Source organism: Lontra canadensis, unplaced genomic scaffold, assembly GCF_010015895.1.
Source record: "Lontra canadensis isolate GAN:19392208 unplaced genomic scaffold, GSC_riverotter_1.0 scaffold110, whole genome shotgun sequence".
Classification (NCBI taxonomy): Eukaryota; Metazoa; Chordata; class Mammalia; order Carnivora; family Mustelidae; genus Lontra; species Lontra canadensis.
Genome location: NW_022631104.1, coordinates 4,693,457 through 4,716,963, shown reverse-complemented (window position 1 = coordinate 4,716,963; position 23,507 = coordinate 4,693,457). Strand labels below are relative to the sequence as shown.

Here is a 23,507-nt window from a genome sequence, read left to right as displayed (position 1 = left end):
AAGGCTCTAGTAGTGCCATCTCCTTACCCGGCGAGCGGCAGCCAGCGGCCACTCAGGACCTAGGGACCAGAGAAACCCGCGCAGGACAGGTAGGTCCCAGGGGAAGCAAAGAGCTCTGCGGGTGGGCCCAGTCCCCGCCCAGGCACCCGCCCCCTACGCCACGCCCCGCTCAGCGCCTTGTCCCGCCCAATCCACTCGCCTCCAAGCCATCGCCACGCCCTGTCCCCGCCCCCACGCCCGGCTCTGCGCCGACGCCACGCCCCGCGCCAAGTTCCACCCGGAGCTGGGGGAGCCCATGGCGCCTACCACGGGCCGCTGGGCCCCGGTCCTGTGGCGGGCCTGCAACTGGCTCATGGCCGTGTTCTTCGCGCTGGCGGCTTTGGTGCAGGTCAGCGCCCCGGCCCCGGGAGGCGGGAGGCGGGAGGCGGGCGAGGGGCTCCGCGGGCTCTGCAGGACGCGGGACTAAGAGCTCCGCCCCCGGCCTGGTGCGCGGTGTAGACTAACGGGGCGGGCCGTGTACACCGAGGACGGAGATTGGGGGTTACGCCCCGGGCACCCCCCCCGCCCCCACCCGCCCCCTCCCCCGCCGAGAGGCAGGCATGTCCACGTGACAGCCCGACCCCTCTGTGATAACACGTGCTGGGAGTCAGAGGAGCCTGGGTTGGGGACCCAGCGTGGTTCCCGGCGAAGGCAAGAAGCAGACAGAACCCGCTGTGGCGCCCGGACCCTCTCCGGTCTGCTCTGGGACCCCCTTTGTAGGAGCTGTCCTTGTTCCTTAAGACTGGAGGCCCTTACTGTACTCCGGTCAGCCTGTGCGGTTCTGTGCACCGTCGTGTGTGTGCTCAGCCAGAGCCCCCTCAACCGCTGCGACCTGCCAGACTAGGTCTTAGTCCCATTTTGTACCCTCGCTGCCTAGTGCAGCGTCTGGCACAAAACATCACTGCGGTGGATCCCAGAGCAGGTCAAAGGGAGGGCAGGACCACAGAATGACTGCTAATGCCGCATGTTTTGGCATTCCAGGTCAATGATCCCGATGCAGAACTGTGGATGGTGAGTATAAGCTGCTTTCCAACGTTTCCAGGAAACGCGGAACGACACAAAACACGGTTTTCTCTATTTGTTCCGCCTCCCTGCCTTATGTACATAAGAACTTAGAAACCAGGTCATTTCCCTAAAATATCAGGGGAGAGGAATCAGAGTGGTGGGTAAGGTAAGGAGTGTGAGCATTCAGAACTTTCCAGAGACATTAGGGGCCTTTCAGCAGTACTCCCTTTGAATAAAAATGGGCCAACCAAGGACACTTTTCTGAAGATACACAGTAGACCTCCCAAGGCCAACTGAGCCCTTCCTCATGAGTTTCTACCCAGAAACTCCAACAAACGTTCGACCATAAAAATGGCAGGCTTAGGGTGTGCGGTTCTTGTAATTCAGTGTTATGTTTATAAAAAGTAATTAAAGCCCATAAAATCTACAGATTACATTTAACCAATGTTCTTGGTTGAGTTATTTGGAGAAGAGGGAGATCATTCCACACATTTTCTGAAATGTGTGGATTTTGTCTGGTTTCTTTCAAAACAGATACATAAGACTGTGCAGTATCACCAATGAGATGATTTTCGGCTTTGGAATAATATTGGCTATACAGATTAGCAACAAATGAAAGCATTTGGATCTGTAATGTAAAGTTCTGGTCAGTGTTTTTAGTGCAGTAGAACTCAATGTGACATTGCTTCTTGTCTGGACTCACATGCCCTTGCACTGAATCAAATTGCCCATTCCTCAGCACTCTGGTCTATATCCTGAGTTCCAAATATTATTTCACTGCAGACAAGTCTCCAATACCCAGCTTAATGTTGAATTTCCAACACTGACTTCTCGAACACGCCAAGGTCCTACAGCATCTTTCCCTCCTAAATCGCCACCTCCTCCTGACTCAGTCATTTCTGTCAACAGCAGAATCATCCCCAGGGTCATCCTTGCTCCAGACCACAGGTATCTCTAACATCTCTCAGTTTCTTATCACCACCTTAGAGATCCTTTTAAGGAATAAAATGAAGAACAAAGCAATCCAGCAAAACCCAGTCTAGGTCTAGCTACTTATCTGTGAGGTATGCGTGTATTTGACCTCCCACTCCATGCTCAGGTGTCACAGCATGAATAATAATAGACACTGTGTCCCCACAGACATCCTCCCTCCTTGCCAGTTTAACCCTCTGTCACCTCCCACATGGACTCCTGTAGTAGCTTCCTAATTCTTGGAGCTGCTTCTTTCCAGAATGGTCTTGGAAGCCCAATCTACCTATAATACTGTGTCTTGCCCCTAGAATTCCTGTATGTCATACCCACACTTTGAAGTCTGTCTCAAATGCTCTGTCCCTCAAAAAAATCCCTCTACCTCTGTACCATAGGTTCCAACCGTCCTTCCTTTGAACTTTTTAATGCTAACACATTCTGCTGTGTATTCGATTTGGTTCTGCACACGCCAGCTCCTGGGAGAACAGGGACCACTTCTTCTTGGTGGTCCTCAGGCAACCTAACACTGACCCTCCCTAGGACAGCCCTTTTGTATTGACTCTTGAATGAAAGCATGCACAGATGAGCCAGTAGAATGTAACAGGGCTTGGGGACTTGAGCCATGCCTGACTCATTTTCATGTCCCCTACTTCCATCTTGCTCATGAAGGATGCCTGTAATCAGGATGCATATGGGAGCAAATAACAGAAAATCTGACTAGCATCAGGTTAGAATAGAGTATCTCACTTAACAAAAAGTCCAGAGACAGCTGCTTAATGCTGACAACATCGTCAAAGACTTGGGCTTCCTGGGTTTCTTCTCTGCCACCTCCAGTGTATGAGTGATATATCCCCTCATGTCTACAGAATGGCTGCCGCAGCTCCATACATCATGCCCAGACAAGAGCATCCCAAGTAGGAAGGAACAAGACAGGAGCAAAACAGTTTTTCCTCCTGAGCTTTCTCCCCTTTTATCAGGGAGGAAATGTTACCCAAAAAGCCCTTCAGACAGTGTGTGCATACCAATATGGTTTATGGTCTAGGACCCATCCTGCTTGGTCAGTGTCTGCATATTGGCTATTAAAATGTTCTGAGTATCAGCCTTGCCCCTGTAAGACTTCTTACATTTCATGGCTGGAGCATGATCACCCCTAGCTGAAGACACTGGGAAAAAATATTGGCTTTTTCAGTTTTATAATGGCAAGTGGACAAAGGAGAGAGACATTAAGAATGAATGCCATGGCGGGAGTGCCTGCCTGCCTCAGTGGGTAGAGCCTGTGACTCTTGATCTCAGGGTGTGAGTCTGAGCCCCAGGTTGGGTGTAGAGATGACTTAATAAAGTCTTGGGATGCCTAGTGGCTTAGTCAGTTAAGCGTCTGCCTTAGGCCCTCACGTCATGAACCCAGGATCCTGGGATCGATCCCCCCATCAGGCTCCTTGCTCAGCAGGGAACCTGCTTGTCCCTTGTCCACACTGCCTGTCATTCCCCCTGCTTGTGCACACCCTCTCTCACACTTGCTCTCTCTCTCACAAATAAAATCTTAAAAATTAAAACAAAATCTTTACAAATAAAACAACAACAAAACAAATGCCATTGTACTCAAGAACTATATAGTGAATGAAATATTGTAAAATGATACTCTGGGTTTAAAAAAAATACACCAACATGAAAATAAAAGATCATTATAAGTGGGTTCTACTGAGTTCATTATTGAGTATGCTGTGTATTATTTTACCTTATATACTAGAAACCATTATTTTCAGTCTCTTGGTCCTCAAAAAAAATTTATCTTATTTGAGATAGAGAAAAGCATTTAGGGATTAACATGGCACAACTCCGGTGAGAAACCACTGTTTAGTTCAAAGGGTTATTGTGTTCATGTGGTTATAACAAAAGATATAAGAAAGTCTCAGATCCCTTAATCTGTTAATGACAGATATCTGATACATTTGAGTACACACTTTTAAAAATCTCTGCCAAACCTTTCTTATAGAGAGCACAGTTAAATGTTGTATGGTGTGTGTGTAACTTCTCTCTCTCTCTCCCTCCTCTTTCTCAGTGGCTAGTCATGTAGGTTCTCATTAGGAGAAAACTACCCCCTTCCTGTTACAGCTGTGGCCCTCAGAACAACCGCAGCAGCGCCCCCTGGGAGCTTGTTAGAAAAGCAGAATTTGGGCCATACCCCAGACCTCTAGAATCAGATCTACATTTTGCGGGTACAGCTCAGTGGAAGAGCATTTGACTGCAGATCTACATTTTAACAAGGTTTCCAGGCGATTCATATACACACTGAACTTTGGGAAGCCCTTGTCTTACCCCTCAGTAGCATGAACGCCTTCCTGTGAGAGATGACCAGACTTAGCAAATGTCAGTCCTGGCCCTCATTAGGGATGGAGCAGGAAAGATGGACACAGTGTCTGTAATCCAGAAGCCCTCTCTCCCCGGGATCCAGACAGACATGTTGCTGGGGTGAAAACCAATCACTTAACGAGTGCAGCTCTGACAATTCCCAAATAAGGGAAGACGTCAGATGTGCGTGTCACCGTGGATACAGTGAAGCGGCTGCATTTCTTGGAAACCCACCACGTCTCCTACTCTGTTTGCTCTCGACCCACAACACGCTCGCCATAGCAGGTCTGGCTGGAGCCCATCTGCCAAGCATGAGGCTTGAAAATGGCCTCCACAGGGCCCGTCTTCCCAACTCCAAAACAGCTTGTTGGCAGTTCCAGAATGAAGAGCCCAATCTAGCCTAATGCAGACACTGTCGGTCAGTGAGTCTGGGGTCTCACCACCTTTCTGTGCTTCCTAGATCCCTCTGCACACCCCCCAGATCGGGCATACTTCTAACCCCTGTCATCTTCCTCTTCGCTAATAGGTGGTGTACATGATACCTGCGCTGCTGAGCCTGCTTGTGGGACTTAATCCTCTTGTCACGGGTATGGACCCTGGATTCTGCACGGACACCGAGCAAATCCGATTTCTGACAATAAGGACAGAGTCCCGGGAGAAAAACAGGGCCCTCCAGGTCTCCTCATTGCTGATACCAATAGGGACTAATTCTATATTTAGATCACCCTCACCCATCTTCAGGCAAACTTCACAAGGACCTGTCACACCAAGACAGCCTTTTTAGCAGCTCAGAACCCGAGATCACTTGTGCTGGAGTGGAGCAGGGGTTCTGCAGTGTCGCCCATGAGAGAGAGGGGCTCCAGTCACCACGCTGATCTCTCACGCTAAGGGAAAATCAGCAGCAGAGCACAGACCGTGTGTCTCTCTAGTCAGTAGCCATCAGGGTCCAGTACCACTCCCAGGGACTACCTTCTTATTCTGAATCCATTCAATACGTTCATATATGGCCTGCTACTTATTTAGGGAAGCGGTTTATAACGTCCATACAAATGTCTAGGGTTTTCATTCGTCCCTTTTGCTCTCCTAACCTCCCTCTGTACCGTCATAGTATATAGAGTGATTTACTGCATGCTTTTGTGTGTGTTTCCCCTGCGAGGCTGTAAGCCTCTTAAAAGGGGGTCCATGTCTAGCCCATCTTTGCCCAAGCCTCGCTGAAATACAGCTAGGAAGATGGTAGGTACTTAATGCTTGTTGAACGTAAATGAACGGCTAGAAGAGGCTTTATCACATATTTTCCTGCTCACTGGAATAAATATATATATCTCCATCCATCCATCCATCCCAGGTGGGTATACACGTTAAAAAAAAAATTGCTTAAAATAGCTGGTTTGTACTACCTACAGGCTGCCTACCTCAACACTGGGCGAAACATAGTGGCTTTGATTTTAACAGCCCTAAAAGCTCTCAACAAACCTTAAGTTGGACAGTTTTATACCATAAAATGGTATCTTATAACCAAAAAAAGTACATTTTACATTGTGTGGTAATATTTCCTTGTTACTAGGGACGGTCAGTCCTGACGGGTTACTCTCCGCTGTCAGGAAAAGAGCACCCTGGCCGGTGGGGCTGTCAGAGTTCTCAGGACCTTAGAGGAAAGACCAGTGGTTCCCAGCTGGGTGGGGAAAACTCCTGTCCCCCGGATGCATGGGCTTAGTTCGGGCTCCGTTAGTCGCAGGCAAGGAAAAAACTCAAACGGGCTGTGAGCTACAAAGGAGATGCACTGGGACACTTGAGGGAGAAAGTCAGCAGTGCTGGCTTCACACGCGGCTGGTGGCTCAGAACTTGAACTTCTCTGCACCTCGCAGCCCGTCATGTGCCACTCTGACTTCAGCCCCGGGCCCCTAGATGGTAGCCCGGCGGCCCCAAGTTCACGTCTTTGTGACACTCCATCCAACAGAAGATAGAACCTGCTCCCTAGATGGCTAAGCAAAAGTCTCAGAACTGAGCTGTGGGCCCTGATCTGTCATCTGCTCATTCGGAGCCAGATCACGCTTGCTACAGGAATGAAATGCATTGGCTGATCAAGCTAAGGTTCAAAGGTCTGGGACACATGGCCTGGGTGTATGGGAAGGGTGGATCTCCGAAGAAAATAAAAGGTAGTCGTCACAGAAAGGGGACACGTTGGGCAACCAAAACACTAAACGTTCGCCTAGGTTTATTGCTACTGCTTTAACCTCTGTGATGTCCCTCAACACAAAACTTAAAGAAACCTAGCTCTTTTTTAAGGAGGCTCCACACCCAGCATAGGGCTTGAACTCATGACCCAGAGATCAAGAGTCACACGCTCTGCTGATACAGCCAGACGCCACCCCAGCTTTTTCTGAAGGTTTACCTGAAAGCAGACTATGGCAGAGCAGGTACAAAGAGATCGTTTTTCTCTGGAATGTGATTCCAGGATTAACAGCTCCAGAATCTCTGTTTTTAGGCAATTTTATTTGGAAGAGTGTCTCCGCAATACACATATTCTTTTGTATCGCGTGGGCTGTCGGCTTGGCGGGCCACCTCTGGCTTCACTCCCAACAGAGCATCTTGCATGAGGAAGAAGGCAGGTGAGCCATGACTTTTGCTCCTTGGAAGGGGTGGGGTAGAAGGGAGAAATCCATTCCTCTGTAACCCCTTATCCGCACCAAGATGACTCAGCTCCCCCAACTACACCATAAGGAGCAGGGGAGGTATTACCTCCTTGATAAGCTGAAGAAGCAGGAAATGAACCAGGGTTCACACCCAGCACCGTGTATCACGTTCTGCAACCACAGTCAGAGGCAGTCAGCACGCACGTTACATTACTGTCTGGCAGTTGACCTTGGCTCCCTTAACAATGAACGAGCAAGGACACCATACAGTAATACTCGGTCCAGTCTCATGAGGTGAAAGCTCTGTCAGCACTCTGATTTAGTTGTGGTTCCGGCCAAAATCTCTACAAGTGTGATCAGCCAAATCAGAGGTCAGTATGTTAAGTCCACCTCTGTCAGCCTTGCCCTGCTATGTCCCATGTCATCTCCTCCCTTTGTCAAGGCCATGTGTTCCTATTTCATCACCTCTTCCTTTGCTCCCTGCCATCTTTGACTCCCTGGCCTCATGCATAGCCCCTTGTCCTTCCTGCCCATCCTACTGCTAACACTGAGATCTAGAGATGTGGAAGGTAATCAGCCCTGGTGAAGTGTTACTTTGTTATAGGCCCTAATCCTTGGGAAACTGGAGAGCAAATCAGGTTGGGTCTGCCCACGGGACCGTCAACCCAATGGGCTAAATTACCTCCACCACCTTGAGGCCCACAAGTTACAATGGTACCAGGGCCAAATAGGACTTTTCTACTCTGTGTAAAAGGTGTGTGCTTTTAACACACACTTCTAGAAGCATAGACCCACCCCAAAATTATTAGCCTGACTCATCTTACAAATCATTCCTCTCCCCTAAGATGTGACCCAGTCTTTTGCAGCAGGCGCTCCATTATTTATGGATCTGAGCTCATCCTGACCAACAGATAACACTCTAAAACAATGTAAAATTGATGCCTGATAAATCTGGGATAGTTTTCTGGGTTGTATTATACTCCTCCCAGTGACCTGAAATAAGTGATTTATTTGTGTTTTCATTTTGTTGGTTTTTTGTTGTTGTTCACTTAGAAGTTGGGGGAAAAGGATGGCGTTCACATCTGTCTCATAAGATGAAACTTATTTTCATATAAGCCTTTAAAGTATCTGAGAAAAAAAGGTAATTTTTGAGTCATAGCCAGACTTGAGAATATTCTGTAGATACTGTGTATCTTGAGGGAAGTCTTCCAATAATCAGCAGAAGCTAGTGGTCATGGAGAGAATGGGAGGATAGGCATCTCACTCATAGCTACTTCAAAAATCTGAAATGTGTGTCATTTTACAGGGAGCTGTTTGGTCTGCTGATTATCACAGTATGGATGGGCCTATGTCACAGTTCATCAAAGTAAGCTTTCAACTTATTAGCTAAAATCAGATGTCTTCAAGGTTGGTCAGATCAGACAGGCAAGTCAAAGATAGCCTAACTGGAAAATCATACCTAATATTTAAGGGAAAAATAATGCCAACCTTTAACAAACACCTCCAGAGAACAGAAAAAGAAGAAACACTTTATAATTCATGTTATAAGAACAGAATAATCTTGATACCAAGACTTGACAGGAACATTTTAAAAGGGGGAGGGAAAGCAAAGAAATTATGAGGCAGTCTCACTTATGACTACAGATTGAAAAATCCTAAACAAAGCATTAGGGAATCAAATCCAGCAATATATAACCCAACCACCAAGTTGGGGTTTATTCTAGGAACACAGTTTAACATTCAAAAACCAATCAGTGTTTTCTACCACATTAACAGAAAATAATAAACTATCAGGAATAAACTAACAGGAAAAAATAAACTATCTTCTCAATCTATTCAGAAAGAGCATTTGGTAAGATTCATTATCTGTTCATAAGAGCTCTTAGCAGGTGTAGAAAGGAACTGAACCTGGGACATGGTGTAAGCACCAAAGCTTGAGACTCAGTGGTGAGCAGCTGAAAACTTTCCTTCTGAGATCAGGATCAGGAAAGGGTTAGGCCCCACTGCCACTTCTGCTCAACAGTGCTCTAGCTAGGATCGTAGCCAGTCCAATAAGGCAAAAAAAAAGAAGAGGCACAACAACGGGAAAAGAAACATGTTCATTATCCACGGCTGACATGATTGCATATGCCAAAAAATCAAACAGGGTCTAAAAAGTTACAGAGTGAGTGAGTTTAGCACGATTTCCACACACCGGGTTAATGTACCGAAACCAGCCGCATTTTTATCAACAAGTAACAAAATGATAAAAACAAAAAGTTAACCAGAGATAATAACATCAAGAAATCAACTCCCTAGGAGTAAACCTAGCAGTGGGTAAAATCTCTATAAATAAGACTGCAAGACATTGTGGGAGAAATTAAAGAAGATCTGAGTAAGTGAAAGGATAAACCTGTAAAAGGTTTAAAAATAAACCGGTAAAAGCATAAACTAATAAAAGACTAGACTCTAGGAACAGGTCCACACACAAGCAGACCGTTGACTCAGGACAGAGGAAACAGGGCAGGTACAGCAAAGAAAGGCAGACCTCCGAACAAGGGCTGGATCGACGGAAGCCCACACAGACGAACTTCCCTAGCTCACTTTCATAAACGTCAGTTCCAGGAACTCTAAAGTGAGACGCAGAATGGGAAGGCTTTTAGAGAAGATAACCCCAAATCTCCAAGACCTTGAGGAGGAAAAGCTTTCTTAAACACGACACAGAAATCATTAGGAAAAGATCAATTTTGACACTGGCCAATCAATCAGTGACTTCAGTTCCTCAAAAGACATCATTATGCAAGTGGGAAAAGCTATTTACAACACATCCAAACAACAAAGATTTGCACTAAGAATGAAGATCTCCTGGGGGTGCCTGGGTGGCTCCGTGGATGGATTTTTATTGATAATAATTCCTGTGTGTCTTTATAGGAATCCGGTTGGTGGAAGAATTCAGTTAGCTACTGCCATGGTAATCGCTCTCCTCCCATTCATCTCTTGGATCTACATCTACATAAACAAGGAGATGAGGTCCTCCTGGCCAGTTCACTGCAAGACAGTAATTTAAATGAACTCAAGAATTCTCCTCTTCAAATGAGTATTGTTAATCAATTGTTTATAGACATGGTTGTAAAGGGCCAATTTCCTAGGAGTTTATTTCAGGTAATTTGAGTGAATATTAGAAGGGATTAAAAAAAAATTCCCAAGAACTTTTCAAGGATGCCTGCGACACAGCACGGGGATTGCGTGGGACTGGGAAGAGGTGGGGTCTGACATTCAGTTGTGTCAGTGTAGCAGAAAAGGCAGAACAAAGTTTCAGAAATAAAAATTCTAACTCAGCTTATCACTATCTAAATGACTTGGGCAAATATGGGAACCTCCTGGTGGATGTCTTTGTCTGTAAGAAAGGATTAATGCCAGATCTCCTACTCACTTGTGCAGTTGCAAGGATTAAACTGGAGAATATGAGAGCACTCCCAAAATACCAAGTGCTTATAAGGGGCAACCACTGATTAAAACAGAGCAAAGCGGGGTTTAGGTGATAGGAGAGACACAGAGGTTCAAGAAAGGGCTGTACCCCTGCACTGAACTCACTATATGGGACCAGAGCCAAGCCATGAACTAAATGAGGATGGGAAATGAACGAGCGTGTCTTAGAAAGAAAGGAGGGGGTAGATAGAATAAAGGAATTTGGGACCAAAAGGAAAGAGGGACTATAAACTACAATGTAAATGAAAAATAAGACCGAAATCTATACAGATTTTTTTTTAAATGAGTGCCAAAGGTAACCCCGGGGAGAAGATCATGTTGGAGCTGTACTCTCCAAAGTCGTAACCGGCAGGACCACAACCATGATGCGCGCGCGCACACACACACACACACACACACACACAAACATGGGAGTGTCACAGTGGTGCAGACTCCCACACAGAACATGGAAACATCACTATGGTGCTTACATATGACATGAGAACATTACGTGATAACATCACCGTAACATGTTGCACTGAGCACCTGAAATGTGGCCAGGTTGAGGAAGTAAAATCTTCCTTTTTTCATTTTAATTTTAAAACATGTCAATTCAATTATTAGAAAACTTATGTGTTTGGAACACTGAAGTGTGTTTGGAACTGGACATGCGAATCTACTTCTTTAACTGCAAGTTTTATACCTCAGTATAGATCAAGTATTTCCAGTGAGAATGTAGTATCAGTGGATGGCTTATTAAGTATAAAATAGATCCTGCATTTTAACAACATTGTACAAAAAATGTAAAATATTCTGATGTTGATTACATGCTGAAATGGTATTTTCATATATTTGACTTTAATATAAAATATATCATTAAAATTGTTATGTTTCTATTTACTTTATAAAATGTGACTGCTTTTAAATTACTTCTGCGGCTCATGTCATATTTTTGTTGGACGGTGATTGTTTTACATCTGCTAGCATCCACGTCTGGAGTCAAGATTCCATCCCATGAGATTTAGGAAATATTTCACTCAAAAACTATGACTACCAGCCATATATCGGGAGAGTGGAAATAAGTTAGTCCATTTGTCTATTTTTATAGCCTTTAATACGATATTAAGTATTCTATAAACATTTGCTAAAGGAGGTATGTAAGGTTTTTGTTTGTTTTACACAATGGCCACTGGACAGGCAAAGTTCTCCATTAAGGTTTCGATGAGGGAAAAGGAAAGAAAAATCTAGTGGATATTAAAGCAAGTAATGTAAAATTTATTTTAAGGGTCAGTCAAGTACAGATAAAAGACCCCGTGTTCCAGGGAACATTTAGCTTCCATGATACGGTTTGTACATCTGTTTTAATGTAACTACTAAAATCACCCGTGAAAAAAAAACGGATTCACTTGCAAATTCTACTAGGGTCTACCTATCCTCCAAGGAATGCGTGATTCTGTGCTTAAAAGACAGAAATGTTCCAATTTTTAAAAAAGGAAAAAGGGGATGTTCAAAATATACTTTCATCTGCACCTCTGGAATCACCCTATGAATTCTGTGTTTCTATTCTACACAATCCCTTTGCTACGTCGCAAGCACTGCCTCCTGAAAGGAGTCTCTGCTGCACAGATTGTTGCACACTCCAGCTCCCAGCTGAATTCTGGTAACCTCGAGGTCTCTGTTATCCACGCCTCTGCCTTGCCACCGTCTCTCTTCTTCCCTCTGGCACTCCTCTCCGCAGCCTCTCCTTATCTGCTGCTGGGCCTGCGACACAGATCTAATCACACCTTCGCCCGCAGAAACGATGACTCCTTGCTGTCTGACAAGCCCAGTCCTAACTGTGGGCTCATCGTTCAAGGCTCTTTACCACACAGGCCTGCTTCTCGCCCCCACCGCAGGCCCTTTCCGTGATTCTTCAGAGGTAGCTGTCCCCCCTAAATTCACATGCCCTTTGACCTCTGCTCACACTATTCTGCCCGCCTGACAGAACCATTTTTCTCCTCCTTCAAGTCATGATCAGTCCCGTTAAACTCCCCCCCCACCCTCTCCACATTCCAGGCCCTTCTTTACACATTTGGGATCTATCGATGGTAAGGTCGGTGACTGCAGGGAGCACGTGACAGTCGCCTCTCTGGTGGGCGGAATCACGACCCTCAAGGATATCCAGGCCCTGGTCCCCAGAACCAGGACCGTTACTTGCATCACAAAACAGACTTTGCAGATACAATAAAGTTAAAGATCTTGGGATGGGGAGATGAGCCTGGAAGTAATCACAACGGTTCTGATAAAATGCAGGCGGACACAGACGGAGGTTTAAAGAGGCTGCCTTGCTGGTCTGAAGATGGAGGAAGGGCCCTTGGGCCAGGAATGGAATGCAGGAAGCCGGCTAGGACGCAGATTCTGCCATGGAGGCCCTGAAGGGGGGACCACGCCTTGAGCTCAGCCCAGGGAAAACCGTTCGGACTTCTGGCTTCCAGAATTGTAAGAGAGCATGTAAGGGCTGTCTGAAAATACCAAAGTGGTGGTCATTTGCCACAGCAGCCAGAGAACACGAACACACCTCTGTTCCCCCAGGGCCTGGGCACTCGGCAGGCACGCGGACACTGACTAGTACTGCTTTCACCTCTCCTGATGTTTTTAGGCCCTGAATCAAACCTTCTCTGCATTCCAAAAGTCCCTTTGCTATCTAGTAAGTGTTGCCACAGATAAGCCTTAGCACATAGGACTACCCAGTTAACGTGCCCCATTTGTTTAAAAAGGGAGTCAAGAGTAAATTCATTTACCCCTGTTGTCTCTAGCTGCTGCCCAAACGGACCACACACCGGCAGGCACACAGCCGCACTGGCCCTTGGTCCTGCTTTGCTTAGAATCACAAGGCCACCACGTGACTTCTCGGGAGGCCCTTCTCATGGCCTCACGCGGGAGACCACACGTTCACCTGTGAAAGAACTTCTTTGTGGTTTACACAACAGGGATACAAGCCTACAAATGTACAAACAAACATGACAGGTATTCGGAGCAAAAAATGTCCAAAGTTCATTCACACAGCAGGATACATAGAGAAAGCTTACCTGAGCTGGTTTTATTTTTTTATTACGAATTTTAAGTTACATGTTAATACATGGATACATCCTCCTTGTAAAAAGTAAAAAAAAATCAGATAAGGCTAAATGAAGTCAGTTTTGAGAAGTACGCCGCCCGCCTCTCCTCCCTGGATGACTCAGGCGGCTTTCATTCATTCTGTTTCCAATCCTCGGTGCTGGATAGATTACCCAGAAGTGACATTTCAGAATATCTCAGGAGCTAGCGCGTACTGAGGCCATAAATACATTTTGTTATGCAAATAGAACACTACACAATCAGCCTGAGGACCGGGGGAGGGGAGAGAGAGACAAAAACAGCGCTCAGCCACCACTCTCCCTCTATAGCCATGAACAAGATAAATCAGACTAAAGCTGGATTTCCCGCTTATAATTCATAATTCTGTCTGGAACTCTGCCTCTACCTTTCAGCACCATTTTGTCAGGATAGACATAAACAGTGCCGAAAGCCTGGCTGTCCGGAGCCGTTTCAATAACCCCTTCTAGATTGATGTGGTGCACACCGAAGGGGTCCTCACAGTAGCCACCATCGTGAGTGTGACCGGCGAAGAAACACACCACACACTTGTGAGACCAAATGACCGCCAGGGCGTCTCTGTAATTCCAGGCCAGGCACACACTGTCGGAGGCCTCTGGGTAAATGGGAAGATGGCCTGTTAGTTAAAGAGAAGAAGAGTTATGAGCCAATGAGGAAATGTCTCTTTCATCAAAATAAATAAGTACTAAAAACTAGTACTTAGGAAAAAAAAAAAAAAAAGGATATTGCTACTTATTTCAAATAGACCAGAGAGAAGAACTAGATCATCTCCAGCCACATCTCTGCAGCAAACGGAAGGGGGAGGCAGTCCACGTCCATGGGGAGAGGCCACTGTCCAGGCAGAATCCCTGAGATCCCTACGGCCTAAAACATCCGAAGAGGCACAAACATCGAGAAAAACTGAGGGCATCCTGTGCGCAATGGCGAGCGAGGGCGGCCAGGAGCCAGGCAGATACCATGCTGGAGTCTCTTAACATGAGTCTCTTAAACATGAGTGCTGGGTACGCAGAAAGAGGTACCCCTAAATTTAAGAACAGTTTGGAGGTGGGTCATGAGTTATAGGTCATTTACACACTCAGTGCTTTAAAACGGATTCAAACACCTCCATGAGGTCCCAGGAGCCGGAGCCATTTTACAGATGAGAACGATGAGAACAGTGAGGTAGAGCGGGGAGGTTTTATACTCGGTCCCACAGGACATATGTGGAAGTAGAACGAAGAGGATTTCGAATTCCTGACGCCAAGACACACAGGAGGTCACGTCGCGTCTCACTGTGGAGCACAGGCACAAAGCTCCCTCCCTCAGCTTTGCTTCTTGCCCTGAAATCACTTTCCTATTTTGGTACTATTTATTTGTTACCGAAGTTTATTCTGAATTTTTCTTATGAGTATTTTTACTGTTTAGTATCAGTTTGTAATACAAGTTACAAAGGAGGGTGTTAGCAGATCCCTAAAGAGTCAAAGGCATCAGAAGAACTTACTAGTATGCACAAGCACACGCGCGCACACACACACCACGACCACCCTTGAAGCCGTGATGATGGCTCAGAGTTCAAAGGGGCCCGTGACTCTCCAGATCAAAAGGTCACACCGGACTCCTCTGACACAGTGACTGCCCCACCCCCTCGGCTCCTTGAAACACTGGGCTGCCGGGACACCACTAGTCGCCCACGTCTTCCTCCAGCCTCAACGGCCACGAGTTCTCATTCCCCTCCATGGTCTCCATGTCTCTCCACTTCCTACTGGAAGTGCCTGAATGCTTGGACCTTGGGCTCCGCTTCCCTACTAACCCTTAAGGGCCTGGTGATCTAGTAATTTCTCAAATCTAGTAAAGTGATTGGTGATCTAGTGAAGTCTCGAATGTCTCCAGGATTCTTCCCACGCCCACATGTTTATACCCAGCCCAGACTCCCACTCAATTTCAGACCCAACATCCAAACTGCTTTGTCAGCATCTGCACGGATGCCTGACAGGCATCTGAAACTTAACCTTTCCATGGCCAAACCCCTGAACTCCCCACCGCGCACCCGCTCCTGCGGCAGCACCCCGTATGTCAGCGAAGAGCCTGCAAGCCTTCCAACTGCACGGCCAAAACCCCAGAGGTGAGGGCAAAATGACCTCTCAGTCGCCAAAATGCAAAGTCAAAGAGCAAAGTAAAATGAAAGAAAACTGCTATCAGATATTTAAGACTTTGCTACAGATAACCTGACGCACCCAGTTGTCAAAGATTTGTTCATCCAGGTTCTGAGCTTATAGTGAAAGAGGAATTTAAGTGGTGGCTAATGCAGACAGGGGCGCAGATGGAAGAGGAGACGGGGGAATATAGGACAGGGTAGGAAATGAGATGGGAGGGACTCAAGTCTCAGCCAAAACCATGCGCTGTGACACTACTAGGTCGTTTAATTTCTCAGTCTCCCGATCTCTGAACTGAATGGGCTTATGGTATGACCTGCAGTCCCTCTCAGCTCTAGTATTCTCTGAGGTGACAGGCACAGCCTGGCAGCGGGAAGCCAACCAGCAGAGACAGGTCGAGAAGTGTCCCGGTTTCAGACCACCTACGGTAGACTGCAAGAGGGTCACATCGCACCAACACCTGCTGGGCGTCCCGTACTCTCCAAGCCTGGGGGGACACTTCAAAGTCCCACGGCAGCACACACACTCCTGCTCCCATCTACCTGTTTGCCCCACGTCAGGTAAAGACTCACAAGTATTTATGGACGCGTACTTTTAGATCAACTATCAGAAGAGCTTGTCATTTTCAAGGGATTTTCACGTTCGTAATTCCATTTGTGCCATCCAGAGAAGAAACACGGTTTGTAGGCTCCACATTTACCCAGGCTCACCCAGCTCACAGAAACAAATGTGCACAGGAGGGCCTCCCATCCTCGGGACCCCGAGCACGGTCTTCTGTGCCGTTAGCCACATCAGTTCTAAAGCAAGGCTCTACGCTCAGTGCCCAAAGTGAGTACACCAGCTATGCTGCAAATCCAAATTCAGTGCCCCATGTGCATGCACACACGCACACACGTGTGCGTGCACACCTGCAGCTGAGTGAATGTTAAGCACCTCCAGAGTCCTAACGACCTGTGATGACAGCGCATCTGCAAAAGACGATTCTAGGTGGAAATAACAGCAATCTCATTTCCTCGCAAACACGTGGCAGAGAGTCTAGAACTGAAGTTCTCACTGCCAGGTGAGTCTCTAACACGGGTCCCGTGACCAGCGTCGCTTCTCACTAGACAGCAGAGGCCCCCAGCTGGCGGCCACCACACTGAACAGCAGGTCTCCTGAGGCTGAGGCCGGGTATGGGGTCTGGCCTGAACTGCTCACTCATGTATCACACTTGACCCATGAACGAGGTTGGAGCCACGCAGGTCCACTTATCCATACATTTTTACAGAAAACACAGAAAATACAGTGAATGTGTTTTCTCTTCCTTATGATTTTCTTAAGACATTTTCTTTGCTTGAGCTTATTTATTGTAAGAAGACAGCATATAATACACATAACATCAAAATATGCATCAATCAACTGTTATCCGTAAGGTAGTAGTATGCCATTTGGAGTTAAGTTACTAGAGAGTCAAAAGTTGTACATGGATTTTCGACTGTGTGGGGGTCGGTCAGTTGACCCCCACCGTTTCGACTGTGTGGGGGTCGTACAGTTGACCCCCACCGTTCCAGGGTCAACTGTACGACATGAAACGATTCCATGTGCTGAAATTCTACTCAGAAACCTAAAAGGCCAATGCACAGGCACTAATACATGGCAAGATGCTTTTTTTCTATTTTACGGTTCTTTCCTGATTCAGTTGTAAATGTCACTCTTATACTCAGGTTCTCAGTAAAGAAAGGTAAGCATTCATTTGACAGCAGAAGGACATCACGACACAAGTACCATTAGTAAACTCTGGGACCTCACTTTTCCGTTCTCTAAAAGGCTGGCATGATCAAGTAATTCAAATACTTACTCACAATCACCACCTTTTCCTGGTTTGTGTCAGAGAATGTGAGAACTTCATTCAACCAGTTCAGCTGGTCTTGGCTGAATCCTCCATTAAACTGGACAAACTGGGGCTCAGAAAGTCCTGAAATGAATGCAGCACGTCAGACCCAGCAGATGTCCGCTCTTTCCTCCTCTGGGCACGCACACTTGGCTAACGGGGGCACACCTGCACTTTCCTGTAGGAATGTGTGGCAGCACTTGACTTAAAATAGGAAACCACAAGAATTCAGAGCGACAGACAGATAAATGGCCCATATCCCACTCCCCTGCTTACCCCACTAGCTCTGTGTTACACTGAGAACAAAACGCAGGCCCCTGGCTGTGTCCACAGGGCCTCACAAGTAACCCTGCGCCTCGCTGGCCTTTTCCTGAGCCCTTTCATGAGGCTGACGTGTCACTCTGCTCAGCACCTTTCCACCTGCCCCACCTCTGTCCTGAACATTCCATCCGCCCCGTACATCCCAAGGATGACTCCTCCTAATCATTTGGGTTTCTGCTTAAATGTTTTTCTCCCTGGGGGAGGCCACCTCTGACCGGCTAAGCTAAAACACTACCCTGCGTCTTTTACTTTAACGTTACACATCATTTTCTTGGTAGCATTGCTTACTGTGGACGTAATTCTATTGGTTTCATTTATGGCCTGTCCTGCCCGCCTACTTCTCTTGCTTTCTCCGCTCCTTCCGTTAAAAGAAAAACAAAGGTGACGCTGTCAGCCTTGCTCTGGCTCTGGAGAGCCAGCCCCTGAAAAAGGGCCTGCCCAAAAGAGGCATTCAGATACCCGTTAAATAAATGGATCTTGAACTGACGGCAACCAATGCACACGCCACGAGGCCTGTGAGAAATCCTGCCCCTGAACAACAGCGACAATATGCTTTTACCTTAATCATCCATCTTCCTGCTGAATAAAAAGTAGCTGGAGAATGGAAAGACAATGTATTAGACTCTCAGCTCAAAGGAATAATTCACCTTGCGGACTATTCAACTCCGAGTTTGGATTGTGCTCCCTCAGTATCTTCAGACACTGCTGGTATTTCGGAGAGGACTGATCCACGCCTAAGACGCTCAGGTCGTAAGCATCCAGTAAAATGAACCGGAACTGGGGAAACGGGGCGAAGTGATAAGCGTAGTAATCCTCCGCAGGCACCGTCTTGGGATCACGCACAATCCGGTCTTCTAGGGACTTTGTGTTAAGTTTAGAATTTGTTAGGTAGTGTCTGCTGAAGTTATAGAACTCGTGGTTCCCCCACGTGTGATGAACGGGGACTTGGAGCATCTGGAAGGTGTTCATAACAAGTTCCAGCGACTTTTCGGACACTTTGTATTGCGCGTTATATCCGTCAATGAGATCTCCCAGCTGAAGCACACAGCGGGGCGGGCGGCCCTCCGTGTTCCAGTGCTCGATAGCACCCCGTAGGTGAAGCAGACTGTGTCTGTAGTATCTCCGCCTGTTGCCTTGGAAGTTATAGCCATCTTCTAAATCAGCGTATTGGATATCTGCTATCACTCCAAAGGAGAAGAGAACTTCCGAATTCTCAGTCAGGGTTCCAGGCTCGGGCTTATCGTCCATAACCTCCAAGCGGGTTTCTAAACAAAATAGAGAACATAATGGCACCATAAACATCTTACTTTTCTAAATGGGCTGAAGAGGATGGTGAAGTATTAACAGTTAATCCACCAGGTAGCGTGGTAGAGAGAAAAGCACATGGGCCTTAAAATCTAATTGCCCTATGACCGAAGTCCCAAGTCTTTGAAGAAGCTCAGTTTTCTCTTCTGTGAAATAACCTCTATTCTTCAGAAGAGTAATTTACAAAAGGGTATTATCCTGTTAATGAATAGGCATTCTAAATCCAGGGAAGCCAAATTCACGTCTGGTAGAACTTGTAATATTTAAGAAATATGCACGAGTTTTTACACATACACACACACACACAGAGTACTTTCTTCCACAAATACCAAAACAATTCTATCAAAACTTCAGGATTCTTTTTATAGAAAGTTATGTATTACACTCATTCCCTGTACTTTATACATTAGATTCCTGCTACAGATTATTTCAGGCTGGATCTTTTGTCTTCTTTGGTAGGTAGGTCACTTGAAAGAACTTGCTTATATTTTATATCTGGGGTAACAGGGGGAGGAAATGAAAAAGGAAGGGAATCATTTTAAACAAACAAAAACTAAAATATTGACGTGACTATCTTCATTTCTGACAAATAGTTCCTGGTTCTTCGGTTGTTAGATTCCCACCTGAACCAGCATTTTTTAACCTGAATGTTAACCACGCTGTCCCCACAACCGAGATGGAAAATACATCATCTTTTCTTCTCCCCCGTGATCTGCCACACTAGCCAAGAACAAGGGATTTGGACCTGAAAAGCTATTATTGTACTAGACTGTTTACAATCTAAATTTATAATCATTTCTAATGCCTCAAAAGAGCTAAGAACACTAAAGACTAAAAATAAAAACCGGGGCGCCTGGGCGGCTCAGTGGGTTAAGTGTCTGCCTTTCGCTCACGTCAGGATCCCAGGGTCCTGGGATCAAGTCCCATGCCAGGCTCCCTGCTCAGCAGGGAGTCTGCTTCTCCCTCTCCCTCTGCCCCTCCCCCTGCTTGTTCTCTCTCTCAAATAAAATATTTAAAAATAAACTAAAAACCATGATCCTAAACGATCAACTAATCTTCTAAAACCTAGAGTACTACACTGTGCTGTGGGATGGAAGCGTATCAAACCCTTGCAGTTTCTGAAACAGCTTCATGTGGCATTTCTCAAATTACTTCCTGAACTCCTGGTCTCCAGTAGCCCACTACAGCTCCCGACTTCTCTTCAATCATCCACGGATACGTGAAATGCCCGCTGACAGAGCATCACTGTCCTAGGCAGAGGGGATCACTCCACAGCCGGCAAGAGGGCCAGACAGCAGTATGACCTCCTTGAGAACGAGAGGCTTCTTTTCATTCCGAAATTGTCGTCACCAGGGATCCACCCAACTAGGAGCTTCGGCGACTTTCCTTTCTTCCTTAACCAGGTTGGATATTACTAGCCCTAGCACAGGAATAAAGCAGCATTAGAAAAAGGCTGGAAATCCTGAAAAATGGCTTAGTGTTGTGACACTTTTTTTTTCCCCATTTGCTTGTTTCATCCTGCAGTGCCCGTCTGAAAACCCAGTAGCTATCATGCCAGCTAATATATCTGTAGAGTGGCTGAGATCATCTGATCCGAAATGTGGAGAACTCAAGATTCAGCAAACCTAAGACTCATCTAAGTTAGATGAAAACTTATAGTCTTACTAGGTTTCAAAAGTTTGTGATTCAAAGTACAATTAATAGGAGAGTCCAACCAGAAGATAATCGGGTACATGTATCACTGGAACATTATTACCAAGCTTAAGAGAAAACAGTTTCTGGGGAGGCTTTTATCCTTTGCCAAATGAGCTTGCTTTCGTCTGTGAACTCATGGCTTTAAGGTGATAATCCATACTGCGGATCTCCTAAGGAGAGCTTTTAGTCCCAATTAATTTGATCTTCTAGGAGAAGCTATTATTTGTGCCTGCCTAGCCAGTATTCATTTCCTGTTCTTCTGGTAACAGCACCTCTGGCCTCTCCAGGCATCTGCACATCTCAGTGTATCTGCTGTGACCTTCACCCCCTGGCTGCCAAAAGGGCACACATGTGAGCCAAGCCTGGCCCATAAGCACCCAGTTTCTCTCTGGTCAGTTGGGGGTAAGCATAGGACCCACACCGGAGACAGTGAGCAACAGCTCAGGGACTTTTGGGGCAACGACTCGTGCGACGCTGAAGACAAAGGCCAGAGCCGCTGGGGAAGGTTACCTGAGAAGAAACCCAACCTGGAAGGAAGCACATTTGAATGATGCAAAGAAGTCAGGTCCTGGAAACATGACTTGAACACCTGGATCCATCCACCTGTCTCTGCTAGAACTGCTCTCAGTCGTTTGGTTCTATTGGCCATTAAATTCTCCTCTGGGGCGCTGGGTGGCTCAGTCGGTTAGGCATCCCACTCTTGGTTTCTGTTCAACTCATCATCTCAGGGTCATGAGATCGAGCCTCAAGTTGGGCTCAGCGCTCAGCAGAGTCTGCTCGGGATTCTCTCTCCCTCTCTCCCTGACCACCCCACCTCGTGCTCCTAGACGCTCTCCCTCTCTCAAATAAGTAAAATCGTAAATCAGTCAATAAATAAACTCACTCTCCTCTGAGTCAAGCCAAACTGAATTGGCTCTAAGATTCCTGTTGTGTTATGCAAGAAGTCTCATCAGATACACTTTCCACTGGAACACTGTTCAATTTAGAGAAACTCAGGGGTAAATGAAGATATGCAGACCTTTTAAAGAAAATTAAGCAATGTGCCGAGAAGCAGCAAAGGCCGTACACTTCAAAACAGTAATGTGTTTTGGGGCAGAAAACAGATCTGTAATGTCAAAGACATATGGCTTTTAAAAGTAAGGCTAAGGACAGGGAATATACAGTTTTATGAAATAAAGAAATTATTTTTTAATATAGAAGTGCAAACTGATACTGCCAACTGTTAAGAGAAAGATAGGAAGCAAGGATGAGGTAAACAAATGAAGGATAAAGCTGGTAAAAGCTGGTAAAAGAATCACTTTGGCAAATGAAACTTAAGAGACCAGCTAAAAACAACACCGTATTTTAATTTATATGACTGGCATCATTAACATCCTGCGGAGCACTGACAAAGGTGGTCAAAAACTGCATATGCCCATTGCCTGAACGGTAAGGCATTTTTGCGTTTTTCTAGCAATTTGAGGGAAATCTTCTCCCAGAGCAAAGAAATACACAGATACTATTTAAAAAAAAAAAAAAAAAATCTCACCCACGGGTAACCTCAGGACAGAAAAATTCGTTTGAGAACGATGTTAAGTGCACCATGTACTTGGAGCAGAACTTCCAGAAAATTCCAGCTCAACTCGGGAAGGAAGAAACATGGGTATCAGCAGAGTCCAGCTCGACTGTTGGGCAGGGGCACACTTCCCTGGCCAGTTATGTCAAGTCACAGACACAACGGGATCCAGTCCCACAAGCACCGGGGCGCGAGCTGCTTCTGCTCACGGGAAGCTCCCTGACCCTACCGAGCCACGCAGGAGCGGAATCTGAAGTTAAGGAAGAGAATTTGAAGGCTCTTCTCCTCCCCACCCCCACCATCGCCCTTTTTCTGTGGCTTGCCAGTACAGCGCGGAGGTGGACAGCGGAGACGTTTAGGGTGCAAAGACGCGGAGGAAAACACAGGCAAAGAGGATGAGCGTGCAAGCTGCACCTTCGCCGGCCTGGAAGGAGCTGCCCGCGGATGTTCCGCGCCCACGGATACGGGGCTGTCCCCGGCCGAGAGACGCGGTCCCGCGGGAGGACATCATCCCCACACCTGAAACCGCAGCGCGGAGGGGAGCCAGCGAGAGCGTCCTAGGACGCGGGGGCCCAGCCGACCGACTTGGGGAGGGGACACGGCGCAGGACCGGCGAGTTCGTGGGCGCTGCTGCTCCCGGCGAGGTGACAGCGCGACGCGGGAACGGCTGGAAGCGCCTGGCGAGCGAGTCCCGAACGGCCCGAGACTGCGTCAAGTGCAACGGGCCCGTCTGCACCCCGGGAGGGAGGCAGCGGGGTTCGCGCCCTGCGGCTCCGGGCGGACGGCGGGGCGACGCGGGTGGGGACTGGGAGCGGGGTGGGGGAAGGCCGCTCTCCCGCGGGTGCCTCCCGCGCCCGCCCGCGCCGCCCGCCAGCCAGCCGGCGCCGCGAAGCCCCCGCCCAGCCCCGACTGGGCCCGCCTCCAGCCGCGAGGAACCACCTACCGCGCGTCGGCTGCACAGCCCTGGGCTCCCTGGCTACCGGCTGGGCGACCTCGCCACCAACGAGTGGAGCGCAGAGAGCGGCCCCCGGCGACTTCCGGAGGAAGTGGGA

The 23,507-nt window shown here is 47.1% G+C and overlaps 2 protein-coding genes across 6 annotated transcripts; one reads left to right on the top strand and one right to left on the bottom strand.

Moving 5' to 3' along the window:
• The first annotated feature begins 294 nt into the window (after window positions 1-294).
• TMEM220 (transmembrane protein 220) lies at window positions 295-10,432 on the top strand. 2 transcript variants are annotated; one of them, XM_032839876.1, is made up of 6 exons: window positions 295-388; window positions 1,021-1,050; window positions 4,889-4,949; window positions 6,848-6,971; window positions 8,302-8,361; window positions 9,906-10,432. In XM_032839876.1, the coding sequence occupies exons 1-6, from the start codon at window positions 296-298 to the stop codon at window positions 10,039-10,041; spliced, it is 504 nt and encodes a 167-aa protein (XP_032695767.1). In that variant the 5' UTR covers window position 295; the 3' UTR covers window positions 10,042-10,432. The 2 variants fall into 2 exon arrangements, with proteins under 2 accessions (XP_032695767.1, XP_032695768.1); XM_032839877.1 differs by lacking the exon at window positions 8,302-8,361.
• Window positions 10,433-13,499: 3,067 nt separating this feature from the next.
• Window positions 13,500-23,480, bottom strand: ADPRM (ADP-ribose/CDP-alcohol diphosphatase, manganese dependent). Of its 4 annotated transcripts, XM_032839875.1 has the most exons (5): window positions 22,962-23,132; window positions 22,429-22,705; window positions 18,548-19,165; window positions 17,551-17,663; window positions 13,909-14,193 (listed from the first exon to the last, which is right to left on the bottom strand). In XM_032839875.1, exons 3-5 carry the CDS (start codon window positions 19,146-19,148, stop codon window positions 14,023-14,025), a joined length of 885 nt encoding a protein of 294 aa, XP_032695766.1. In that variant the 5' UTR covers window positions 19,149-19,165; window positions 22,429-22,705; window positions 22,962-23,132; the 3' UTR covers window positions 13,909-14,022. The 4 variants fall into 4 exon arrangements, with proteins under 4 accessions (XP_032695764.1, XP_032695765.1, XP_032695763.1 ...); XM_032839873.1 differs by lacking the exons at window positions 22,429-22,705; window positions 22,962-23,132 and adding an exon at window positions 23,399-23,480 and having other exon boundaries at window positions 13,500-14,193; window positions 17,547-17,663; XM_032839874.1 differs by lacking the exon at window positions 22,429-22,705 and having other exon boundaries at window positions 13,500-14,193; window positions 17,547-17,663.
• Between the last annotated feature and the right edge of the window lie 27 nt (window positions 23,481-23,507).